The 12,044-nt window shown below is 63.8% G+C and overlaps 1 protein-coding gene across 2 annotated transcripts in view; it reads right to left on the minus strand.

The window, feature by feature from the left end:
- Positions 1-3,073: 3,073 nt before the first annotated feature.
- The window catches only part of TBC1D22A (TBC1 domain family member 22A), a 267,796-nt gene continuing 258,825 nt past the window's right edge, over positions 3,074-12,044 (minus strand). For both annotated transcript variants that reach the window (XM_043880662.1, XM_043880661.1), the window contains one exon: positions 3,074-4,940. In XM_043880662.1, the coding sequence (XP_043736597.1) occupies positions 4,812-4,940 (129 nt within the window). In that variant the 3' untranslated portion in view covers positions 3,074-4,811. The remainder of the gene's footprint in view (positions 4,941-12,044) is intronic.

Consider the following 12,044-nt stretch of genomic DNA (forward strand, 5'->3'; position numbering starts at 1 on the left):
GAAAGGGAAACAGCGCAAGTGCCTGGCCGCAGTGGAATGGATAAATCGGCATCCTCGCACTAACGGGAAGGACAGACAGGGCGGAACGAACCACCGCCACCCAACTGCAGGGACCGCTCCCAGACGGGGAAGGTGTTTGCAGAAGTCTCTCCCCTTGGCCCCTCTGGAGAACAGTCTACTGGCAAGAAAACTACCCTATGGGGTCGGATGTCAGGGTGGCATCCAGCCAGGGGAGGGGGCACCTGGGAGGCCCGGGGTGCCGGCCACGCGCTGCTTCTTGACGGAGGTGGCGGCTCCTGGCTTCAGCCTTGTGACAGCTCACTGTCCCCAGATGTGTGATGCGTGGCCTGCTGGCGGTCTGTCAGTGCTGTGTTGGTCAAAAAGCTCACTGGGGTTTTTCCGTAACATACAGGAAACCCGAACGAACTTTTGGGCCAACCCAATAGCATACATGTGTATATTCCCAGGTGGCCCTAGTGGTAAAGAACCCGCCTGCCAGGGCAGGAGATGCAGGGACGCCAGTTCTATCTGTGGGTCGGGAAGATCCCCTGGAGAAGGAACCAGCAACCCACTCCAGTGTTCTGGCTGGAGAACCCCATGGACAGAGGAGCCTGGCGGGCTACAGCCCATGGGGATGCGGAGAGTCGGACACGACTGAGCGTGCACACACACACACACACACACACAATAGCACACGTCATAGTTTCAAAGTAAAAACAATAAAAATCATCGCCAAATTTCCAGGACAAAATAGGACGACTACAGAGTGGGTGGCTGGTTTCTGTTGCCATTAACAACTTACCACACCCTCAGCCGGGGTCGCTCAGCCGTCAGATGGTTCGTGACTGCGTCTTCACGTCTCTAAACTATGAATGAACGATGTGAGCTTCTTGTCGGCACTTGTTCCTCTTCCGTTTGTGAACTGCCTACTTCCTGTGTTGTGCCCGTTTTTATTTTCAAGCGTTATCATTTCCAGTTATTGCCGAGCACTCGGTACCTGTGATGGAATTTCAGCCCGTCTCACCTAGGTCACAGGGACGTTTGCCAGGCTTGTTACCATCTCTCTTTGTGTTTCGAGGTTTTTGAGCTCTGCTGTCCTTGCACCGTGTTTTTGTGCCACAAACTATAGATGTTTATCACCAGTCTTTATTGTTTTGACCAGAGAGCCTTCCACCATTCTGGGTTATAAAAACATCCATCTATTTCTATTTTGAGTATTTGGGTTTGTTTTTTTTGTTTTTTTTAGATTTAGATCCATTCATCTGGAATTTACTTTGGCATACAGGTTTGTTTTTTTACTAAATGAGTACTTAGCCTCAGTTTGTCAATGAAACAGGTTCGGGGGTTAGATGCTTTGAGCACGGCCACATGGGCACAGAGTGGCTGCGAGCGCTCCCTTGGCATCTTTGTGGAGATCGTCTCCGTGCCAGGGACAGGGCTGGGGTGAGGCGACAGGGCAAGTGAGACAAGGCCGTGCAGCTGAGAGGGGCAGAGGAGCCCAGGGGAGCACTGGGGAGGGGACAGCAGGGGAGAGGCAGCTGGGCGGGGGCTCAGGGAGGGCCCGGCTGCCTGGCGCTTTGAGCAAGCGTCACCCGGCACCAGCCCTGAGAGCTGACCCTCTGGGCTGCGGACCGGCGGTCACCTCCAACTCAGGGTGGACGGGCCCGGAGGCCCAGGCTCGGAGTGGCTTAGCCAGGGCTCAGCTTCCCGTGGAGACGCCCCCGTGTGGCCAGTGGAAACAGTTCACTCAAACACAAGGGGATTCTATTTCAGATGCACAGGCCACACCAGCACAAAGCCCTTTTCACCCCCGAATACCTTCAAAAGCGCAAATCGCCCCCTCGCCCAGGACCCGCCTTCCCTGGCACCTGACCCCCCCAGCCCTTCCCACTCAGCTCGGGGGCCCACGGGCAGGGTGCCGGGCAGGGTGAGACACAGTGGGTCAGAGCTGCAGCCAAAGTCAGGGGTCTGTCCCAGACGGCTGGGGTTTGAGCCGCCCATGGGGGCTCGGGGACCCCCAAGTGGGCCTGAGGAGCTAACCTCTAGGCCACAAACGCCATCAATGACACAAATGACGGTTGTCACCAGTGCTGAGCCGGGACCTGAGCCTGACGCCTCCCGCCTCCTGACCGTGGTGGGGGACAGTGGGTCTCCACCCGCAGCCCTGAGCCCGCACCTTGGTCTGCGGGGGTCCACCCAGCTCAGCCAGGCTCACACAGGGTGGAGAGATCCACAGCGCCGCCCCGGGGGCCTCCAGCTCTCCCCTGGGGATGGACCCGTATGACAGACACACAGCCCCCCGGGGCCTCCAGCTCGCCCCTGGGGATGGACCTGTATGACAGACACACAGCCCCCCGGGGCCTCCAGCTCGCCCCTGGGGATGGGCCCTTACCCCGAGATGACGACAGACAGGGAAGTGCTGCCCTGCAGGCCCCCCGGTGAGGGGGGAGAAGGCAGACACAGGGGGCCCGGAGGACGGGGTACAAGAGCAGCCCTGAGAAGCCGGGGCTCATGGGGCCTTGCTTCACCAACACGAGAGGACAGGCGGCCGGGGCGCCCGGGGCAGGGGGGCGGGAAGCATGGGTGTGTCCTGGGTCCCAGGAGCGGGAGCGGTGGGCCCGGGACCCAGTGTCTGCCCCGAGCAGACAATGGAAGGACCACGGCCAGATTGGGGGGGGGGGTCCCTTCTGCCCCCAGACCAATAGTGGCTGAGATGAGGGTCGGCCAGACCCTGACACCCAAATGGAGCAGCCTGGGCTTGGGGTCCAGCTTGAGTCTGAGTCCTGTTGGTCTGCACCTTCAGGTCCCCATGAGGCCCTGGCAGGCATCAGCAAGAGTGTGCGTGCTGCAACCAGCGCCAGGCCGGGCACACTGCAGCCGGCTGGAAGAGAAGGCCTGGGGCCCCATGGCCAGAACAGAAGGCCCGGGGCCCAGGACCCCAGGCCTGCACGGAAGGCCCAGCAGCTGCGGCAGGGCTGGGCTCCTGCCCGGCCTCAGAGCAGACAGCCGAGGAGCCGGCGCCTGGCAAGGACACCCCGCCCCCTCAGGAGAGTCCGGGAATCACAGGCGAGGCTGGGGTTTCATTGCACCTTTATTCCGTGTTTCACACCTTGTATTCCAGAAAGAACAGTCTTTAATCACTTCAGATTGGTTGGCTCAGACTCCAAGGACCCCCACCAACACCCCTCACGTTCAGCTTCAGGTGTATGTACACATGAAAATAAGCACAGAGCCTCACTAAGCCTCGTAGATTCTTCCTATTTGAAAAACAAGCTGCCGCCAGGGTCACGGCTTTCTTGTTCCCAGCATTTTGGCCTCAAGGACAACCTGAGCGCAGCGGGCAGTGCCGAGCAGGGGGCCTCTCCCCAGAACTGGGCGCAGGCAGGGGGGCAGCAGCGGGCCAGGGCTGTTGGAGCTGGGGGGGGGTGAGGAGCCCCTGATGCCGGGGTGGGTGGGGGCGCTGTCTTGCCTAAGGTTAGCAGGTTTCCCAGCTGACCTGGGGGCTTCTGACATTTGTACAATATTTTGTGCTGACTTCTACGCACGTGTAATGACCCAGGAACCCTTTTCATAAAACAAGGAGCTCGCACCATCACACACGTGTATCTGTTGTCCTGATCCTCAGCCTCTGTGCAAAGACGGGGCGGTGGCCTGGCTGACCCCCCTGCCCCCGCCCCGAGGGCTGGCACATGACAGGAAAGAGACGCTGCAAGCGGACGGGAGTCTGAGGGCAGAAGTGGCCGCTGAGGTTGGGGGCCTGTCCCGGGGGGTCGGAGCTGTAGCTGCGGCCCGGGGCCCCACGGGCGTGTCCAGGTGCCAGCGGCCACAAGCCCCTGCCGTGTCCTCCCCAGCTCAGGCAGAGGAGCTGTGGGGAGCAAGACAGGTGGGCGGGGCGGGACTGTGCGGCTGGGCTGGCCGCCCCACGACCAGCGGATCAAGTCCACTCGCGCCCGGACACCCGGCACGGGGAGGGGCTCGGGCCGCTCCAGCCCTGCGGGGTACAGGAGGGCCAGGGTCCTTTAGGGCCCTGATTGCGGGGCAGGAGGGGCTGCACCCGCCTGCCCAGGGGCCCAGGGGAGCCTGAGAGCCGGCCCACACTGAGGCTGGCCCCGCGGAGTGGCTCCCACCTACGTGTGCTCCACGGCAGACCGCCCGGGCCGGTTCCCTCTTTCCAGAGGCTGTGGGTGCAAAGTAAGGCAACTTGGAGCCCTCTCTCTGCTGCGGACAGCTGGCGGCTGCAGCCAGAGTCGCCCCGGGCTGGCCGTCGGCCTTCCGGGCAAGTTTACGCCAAGAAAGCAGGAACATGGCCCAGTAAAGGGACCAAGTTACAGGAACCTGGCCGCAGGGGAGGCCTGGGAGGGCACAGAGGTGTCATGGCTTAGCGCAACACTTCACTGAACATCTTTGTCTGTACTTTATTCTCTTCGCTCAACAGAATAGAATGTTTAAGTTTCCAAGCAGGCAGGAGGGGGCTGCCACCTCCCTCTGCCCCCAGCGCCCGGACAGCAGGCCTCTGAGGGGGGCTGCCTCCCAGGCTGCCCGGGGCGGGGCGCACGAGGTGGGCGTTTGGCAAGGGCGCTCCGGGGCCGGGGGCGGGGCGCTGGCCCCGGGGGCCCCACGGCCGGCCGCTCCCCGGCTCTTTGGTATCTCGGGAGGCGGAGGCTGCCCGCCCTCACCAGCCCTGCCCGTGGCCGGCGCCTCGTCCCGGCGGGCCACTCCAGCAAGGCCTCCTCTCCTCCTCCCTGGCCGAGGCCTGCAGCCGGCGGCAGCAGCGCTGCCCGGCATGGGGGGCCCGCTGCGGTGGGCCGGCCTCACTTCTTGTAGTGATTGGGGGCGTCCGCGAAGGCGAACTTGAGGCGGTAGGCCTCAGCCAGCAGCAGGCTGACGTCCTCGTCACCCCAGTGGGCGGTGGGCAGGTTCTGAAGGAAGAGCAGCAGCTCCTGTGGGGACAGACAGCGGTCAGAGGGGGCGGGGAGCGGGGTGGGGGGAAGGGGCCCCGGGGGCGACCAGCAGGACGGGGGAGGAGGTCCCAAGGAGGCGACCAGCAGGGTGGGGGAAGGGGCCCAACTGAGTGATCAGCAGTGTGGGGGGAGGGGGCCCGGGGGTGACCAGCTCCTGGGGGGCAGAGACAGGGGGTCAGAGGTGGTGACCAGCAGGGTGGGGCGACGGGGCCCTGCAGGAGGGGCCCTGGGAAAACATTCCAGCCTGCAGTCGGGGGGCTGGGGCGGGGGGCGGATGCCCTGCAGCTGCCCAGCCCCACATATCCTGTCCCCCCAAGTCGACCCCGACAGGCCCTCAGCCCTGCAGCCGGGAGGAGACGCCCCAGGCAGCCCCCCTGACCTGCTGGGAGGAGGAGGGCGGCACCGCCCAGCCCCGGGCCTCACACGCCGGCTGCCCCGGCGCTCTGGGGTCCAGGGACTGCTGGGGGATGTGGAGGCCACCCCCTGGGCACTCAGGGCTGGCACCCAGAGGCCAGGCCCGGGCCCAGGTCCTGGCTGTGCTGCACCCGCTGGTGGGCCGGGTAGACTGCTGACCAGCTCGGGGCCGCGGGTTCCCCACCGAGGAGAGGGTCTCAGCTCCCGACGGGCCGTCGGTGCTTGGTGCTGGGTGACACGGGGGCCTGTGCCAGGCCTGCTGTCCCCTGACCCCCCATCACAGGGCCGTCTCCCCCCTCCCGAAGCGCGAGCCTCGCGCGCCAGGACACGCCGCTAATGTGACTTCCCTGGAGCTGCTCGTCCCCATTTCCTCCTGCATTTTGGACCCTTTCTGGGGGCCTTTAAATTGAATTCACGGAGCAAATTTCACTGGCAGAGTGTCTCCGGGGACACATCAACATCAATCTGCTGTCTTTCACCATTAGATGCAACTTACACGGATGCCAATCCAATTCCGAGCAGGTCGTAAATAAATACCTTTGGTTTTATTTTTAATCCACTTCGCTTCATATTATCATGACCTCGCTACTTGCAAGGTGAGAAGCAATACCCTCCCATTACGGTAACTCAGCAACTCCACTGCACACTCAATTTCAGAATCTAATTTAGTCCCCCAGGTTCACTGGATGGACAGAGAATAGAAATGCCCCGCGCTCCGCAGCCTGCGAAGCTTAAAGAAGGAAAAATCTATCCGGGTGACCTTTACGGGAGGCAGAGAACACAGCCAAACACCTCCCTAAATACAGATTTCTTTTTTAAAAAGGGTTTATTTACGTGCTGGGCGGCGGTGTCTCTGACCGGGGAGCCCCGGAGCGGCCCGGGGTTAGCCACGTCGTCTGGGGAAAGGCCAACGGTCACAACGCTGTCGCTGGGTCACAACGCGGGGCGCCCGCTGCCCCCAGGACGAGACAGCGGCAAGGAGGGCCCGGTGCAGCAGACCGCAAGGGCAATCTGTTTTTCATCTTAACTTCTCCGTAAACGGTGACCACGTTCACAGGATGAAAGCTGAGGACGGTTTGCGCACAGCTCTGAGGTCGGAAGGAACCAAGGTCGGGTCGGGTCCCCACGGTTCTCTGTTGGGACCGACTCTCATGGTTCACCAACTGTGCCCACGAGATGCCACCCCGGCCACAAAGCCCCGGCTCAGCGCACCCGCCATGTGTCACTGTTCTCCCACACTGGCACGCGCCGTCTGCGGCCGTCGGGAGGGCCAGAGTGATGGTGTCACCCCGCCGCACAGCCCGGGGGCCTCAGCCCCAAGCAAAGTGCCAGTCACCCTGAGGACGGGCCCGCCATGCCTGGCACCAAGGACGGGGGCCCGAATCTTGGGTTGGCCCAGTTCTCGGTGTTTGGCTGTCCTCCGGACACGCTAGATGTCATCTCACAAGCATGTGGACCATGGCTGGCTGCCTCTTCCATCAGGGGGTCCCCTCTGGAGGCCCTGCTGGGACCACCCCGGCCGTGGGGGCCCTGCGAGGGAGGCAGGCTGCAGGGCGGGCCCTGAGCTAGGTTGTTGCCGGATGTCTCTTCCAGGCAATCCTTTCTGCCTTTGCCTCTGGGTGGGATCCAAGAACTGAGCCTTCCAATGTTAAAGAGCAAATAATGTTTACGGCTTCGGGGACTTCTTGCCAAAACGGTTTCATTTGTCCAGAGAGAGGCATTACGTTACCATCTGCAAAGTATGATCATCTCTACGTGCGCACCCTCCCAGGAAGGACAAAACGGTACATCCTGGCGTTTGCGAGGGTGGGCAGGGGCCCCCTCTCAGGCCCCAGGTTCTGTCTGTGTGGCCCCGTGCAGAGGCTCCCGCATGTCAGGCAGCAAGGTCGCAGTCAGACGTGGAGATGGGCCAAGCCTGCCCCCGGCCACTGCGACCCAGGGAATTCTGGAGGCACAAACCCAGTGTCCTCACCCACGTCACCGGATGATCTGTCTCCTCCAGGACACCAGCAGGCCCAGGTGACCCCATGTCCCCCCACGAAGCACACGGCACGCGGTGCTGACCCCTGGGCGATCGCTCGAGCACACACTCCGGTAAAGGCCGCTGACCTTCCGGCCGGCCATGTCAGCTCGTTCCGAGGGGACACCAAGGTGCCACGGAGGACACCGCCTTTGAATGTGCCTGGACTGGACTGTCAAATTCTCACGTCTGATACAAACGGCATCGTGTGTGATGAAGGAAGTGCAGGTCTGTTCCCGGAGCAGAAAGGGCCCTCACTCTGCCGGCCACGTCCCAGGACCACCCATGCCCGGGCCACATCAGGGCACATGCTCGTCACATGGCCCGGTCTGGGCTCACACCTCTCAGGCTCTGCCCTCTGGGGCTGGCGTGTGGTGGAGGTGGGAATCAGGCCACAGATGGACAGACAAACTACTACCAGGCAGACGGTGCTCAGCTCAGCGCAGGGGCCTGGCCGGGCGTGGGACTGGCTGCAGCTCTTCTGCCCGCCCACTGCGGGGGTCTCGGTGGACACGTGGGTCCATGCAGAACACACCCCAGATCTCAAACACGTGGTCTGAACAAAAGTCTGGGAAATGTTTCTTAACTTCTATCTTGAGCACAGCTTGAAAGATAACATTGTACGTGTACTGGGTTAGATAAAATGTTAATATTCACATTCATCTCCCCTGTGCTCCTCTTTCTGTGAGGTTCCCAGAAGCTCTCCCCCGCAGCAGGCCTTCCCTCCGGTGGACGGCACCTTCCCCCCGACGGACGGCACCTTCCCTCTGATGGACGGCATCTTCCCTCCGGTGAATAGCACCTTCCCCCAGGTGGACGGCACCTTCCCTCCGGTGGACAGCACCGCACTGGGTGGTTCAGTGCGGTCCTTCTGTTCACGGGCAGCAGCTGTGACGGCCGCACCAGCCGCCCACTGTGGACCTTCGGGCAGAGGACGTGCCTCAAGGCTCCCAAGTCAATGCCACTCTGCCCATGCGGCGGGGCCCAGAGGCGGTTCACATCCTGGCCACGCGCGGAGATGGCAAAGGAATCAGGACAGGGCTACGGGCTCACATGCCGATGACCATGTCCCCCCCTTCCCTGGGTAGGAGAGACAGCGGTCCCTCCATGGACACAGGCGGGAGCAGGCCTAGCTGCTTTGTTCCACTTTTCCACCGCGTTCTGATGGTCCGTTGGCAGCTTGGCTGGAGAACCTGCTGCTGGGGAGGCCCGGCCACTAGCAGAAGGACGGTCCCAGGTGACCCCTGGGGACCCTGGGGGGACACCCAGGCTCGGGACTCCTGCAGGACGGGCCTCGGGCGTTTCTCCCAAGTCCTCAGCCTTTCAGGTGAGGCGCCCGAGGCAGAGGAGGCCTGGGTAGTTCAGCGCCCGCACTGCAGATGGCCCTGTCCCCACAGCGCTGGGTAACACCAGAGCACAGGCGCCAGGCAGCCTGGAAGCCAAGGGGGCGGAGACGGGGTGACCGCCAGGCCGAGTGGGCTGGGGACACAGAGTGGCCACGGCCGCAATGCACGCAGCACCGCGCCTGTATGCCTGCTGCAGGCGGACGTGCGGCTCTGGCCCGCAGGGCCGGCCTCCCACCCGCCCCCCGGGCAAGCGGCCAGGGGCCACGCGCTCTGCAGGACAAGGGTCCTGGTCCCGGCGCGACGGCCCACGCCTGACGGCCAGGGGGCTGGGCTGCTGTGCTCCCGCCGACGCAGGGGCTGTGCGGCCTGAGTCCACGTTCCCGGGCAGCACACGGGGAACAGGCCGGCAGCAGGGAGCCGAGGCTGGACTGAACCGAAGCGGTCAGTGACGTCTGCCGGCTGTGCCGTGGGAGCATCCTGACGGCTCGGGAGCCCCAGGGTTGGGGGGACGGCGTGGGCACGGCACCACGAGCCAGGAACCCGGGACGCACCTGGCACCTCGTCCTGGCGCCACGCGTGACCGTCCCGCCTGCGTGGCTCTCCCGTTTCTGCGCCACCTCCCACCGCCTGCTCCTCCCGCCAGGACCTTCCTGCCATGTGGGGGACACGGGACCCCGCCCTGGGCTGCCCACATGGCGAGGTCTGCAGGAGTGGGCCAGTTCTGCCCCCAGAATGGCGACAGCTACAGACGAGGAAAAGCATGAACGTGGGTGTCACCATGAAGAGCAAGTCCCAGGGCCGTCCCTCCCACCAGTGGTCAGCCACGGGCCACCCTGGGCCCAGAGTTCGTTCACTCTGTGCCAAGCACCACGCTGCTGCTGACCTTACGACCAATCCCGGGCCCTCCCCACTGTGTCCATGACCAGTCCCGGGGCCTCCCACACCCCCAGAGCCAGAAAGAAGCAGCTAGGGCCCCAGGAGACTTAGTGACAGCTTAGCTCATGCCTGCGGCTCGGCTGTGACCCCCCAGGGATGCTCTCCTGAGCCTTGAACCTGACCTGAGCAGGACCCTGCCTCTCTTAGAGGCCACGTGCTCAGAGGGGACTCTCCCTCCAATGCAACCCCCCCCAACACTTAGAAGGACGCCTCAGTGGGACCAGGCGGTCCTGGACTGGCGGACTGACAGCCAAGGACCTCAGCTGGTCCCTCCTCCTGGAGCTGACAGCTGACCAGACGGTGAGACCACAGGGTGGTGAGACCCTGGGTGGGGGGCAGGGGCTGGGCTAAGATGGAGACCCTGACCCGTCCACGCGTGAACCCGCCCTGCACAGACAGGGCCACAGACGGGGCCCAGACCTGAGACTCACTCTACTCCCGACTGTTAACCTTCCGCGCACTCCCAGTGACCTTTAGCCAACAGATCAAAGGGAACAGTTCAGTCTGATGCGCGGCGGACGTGAAGGTGCACCTGAGGAGGTCAGTCCGCCAGCCCAGGGCTCCTCGCGGGCGGACGCTCCTTTGGGGGGCCCCACTCACCATGTCCCATCCCGCGTCCCCGCCCAGGTCCAATCCCAGCGTCCAGGACGAGACACATGGGTGTCTCAAGGGTGACACCCTGCCAGCCAGGGTGGGGAGCGGGCACTGATGCCCGCCGGGGGGGGGCGGCCGGGCGGCTGCACCTGGCCCTGCTGCCCGGGCAGCGCCGGGTGCCCGGGGCTGAGGCTCCTCCTTCCCGCCCCTTCTCTCCCAGACGGTTCCGTGATAGCTGATTCCTTTGACAATCCAGTTATTAGTTTGAAAAATCTTGTCAAGTTCCAGGACCAAACCACGGCTAAAAATAGAAGGGCGCTGACAGCCGGCTGGGCTGGACGGCCAGCTGCCAGGCCGGCCCGGTGGCTGCTGACAGCCCCCGGAAGGTGGGAACGGAAGGCAACACCGCGGGAGAACGCTCTTCTGGGGGGCCTCTGATGGCTCCAGGAGGCGCGCTGTCCTTGCAATTAATTTCACATTTCTTTGCCAAAAAAAAGGATGTCTAAAGACAAAACCCCTTCAGGTACTGAAAACAAGCTTGGCACGAGCGCCCCGGCCGAGCTACTCTGCGTCTCACGTGTCTGCACGCGGCCAGGAGATGCCTGATCGGCACACAGAGAATACTTAAAATCCTGGCACGGTGATCAGAGCCGCCGCTCCGTCCTGCAGAGGCCCCTCAGCTCTGCGGGCTGGGGGCTGGTTGCAGACGGTGCGCCGGGGAGGGGCCGTCTTCACTGGGGGCGCCGGGCCGGGAAGCGCGCCCACTCACAGGAGGAGGCGCCAGGCCCACGTTTATCGGCAAGGCGGCAGAGACGCCCCTTCAAACAGGCAGAGGCGAGGCGGCCGCAGAGCAGGCTCAGGGCCTGGAGGCAGCGCCAACTGCTTACCCCGAGAAATCAGGGGCGGGGGTCACAGAGGGGAGCGGGGCTGTGGTCTCGGCAGCCGGAGCTCTGGGAGCTTGGGGGCGCTGTCTGCACGGGGACCAGCAGCCCCCCAACCCCGGGGCTACCCTGCTGGGCTCTGGGGCAGGGACGGCGTCACCACATGGGTCCCCACGTGTGGTCCGCTCCCCACGTTCAGTGGCTCCCCAGTGCGGGTCCTCCCTACTGAACCCTCCCTTCCTGAGACCCCCCCTGCCCCCACCCCGCCCGCAGCTCACCTCTGGTCACTCTGCCAAGCTCCTCGGCGAACCCTCCCTCTGCCCAGCCATTCAAGCTGCATGCCCGGGCCCTCTTCACCCCTATGGACCCTCTGGGCCAAGGATCACCATCACCGGGGTCTCCACCCCCTCGCCTCTCCCTGAAGACCACCCCTGAGTGCCCCGTGGCCGCCTGCACCCCTCCACCCATAACAACGTGTAAAGGCCCGCAAACTACACCTGTCCCCCCGCCTTCCCAGCTCTGGGAACGCAGACCACGCACTGCACTCCCGAGACAGCAGTAAGACCCCCGCCCCCAGGACCACCTTCCCCTCCCACCCCAGCCCATCGCTCCCTTTTGGTGGGTGATCATTTGGCCCCCGCTTTCCCACCCTGCCCCCTAACCTGCAGGGCACCATCACCAACATCACCTAGAAAAGAAAACCATCCCCCAACTACCCTGCTCTCCAGAAGCCAGCAGCTCCACCCTCCCTCGGGGTGGGCCTGGGGCCTCAGGGCCCCAGCTGCTGGCGGTGCTGCTGGGAGGACGCGGCACAGAGCCCCCGGCAGCGGGTGCCTCTGACGTCTGCGCCTCTTCCTGTTACGATCTCTGTCCACACAGCGGGGGCTCAGCG

The sequence above is a fragment of the Cervus elaphus genome, chromosome 22, assembly GCF_910594005.1.
Source record: "Cervus elaphus chromosome 22, mCerEla1.1, whole genome shotgun sequence".
NCBI classification, from domain to species: Eukaryota; Metazoa; Chordata; class Mammalia; order Artiodactyla; family Cervidae; genus Cervus; species Cervus elaphus.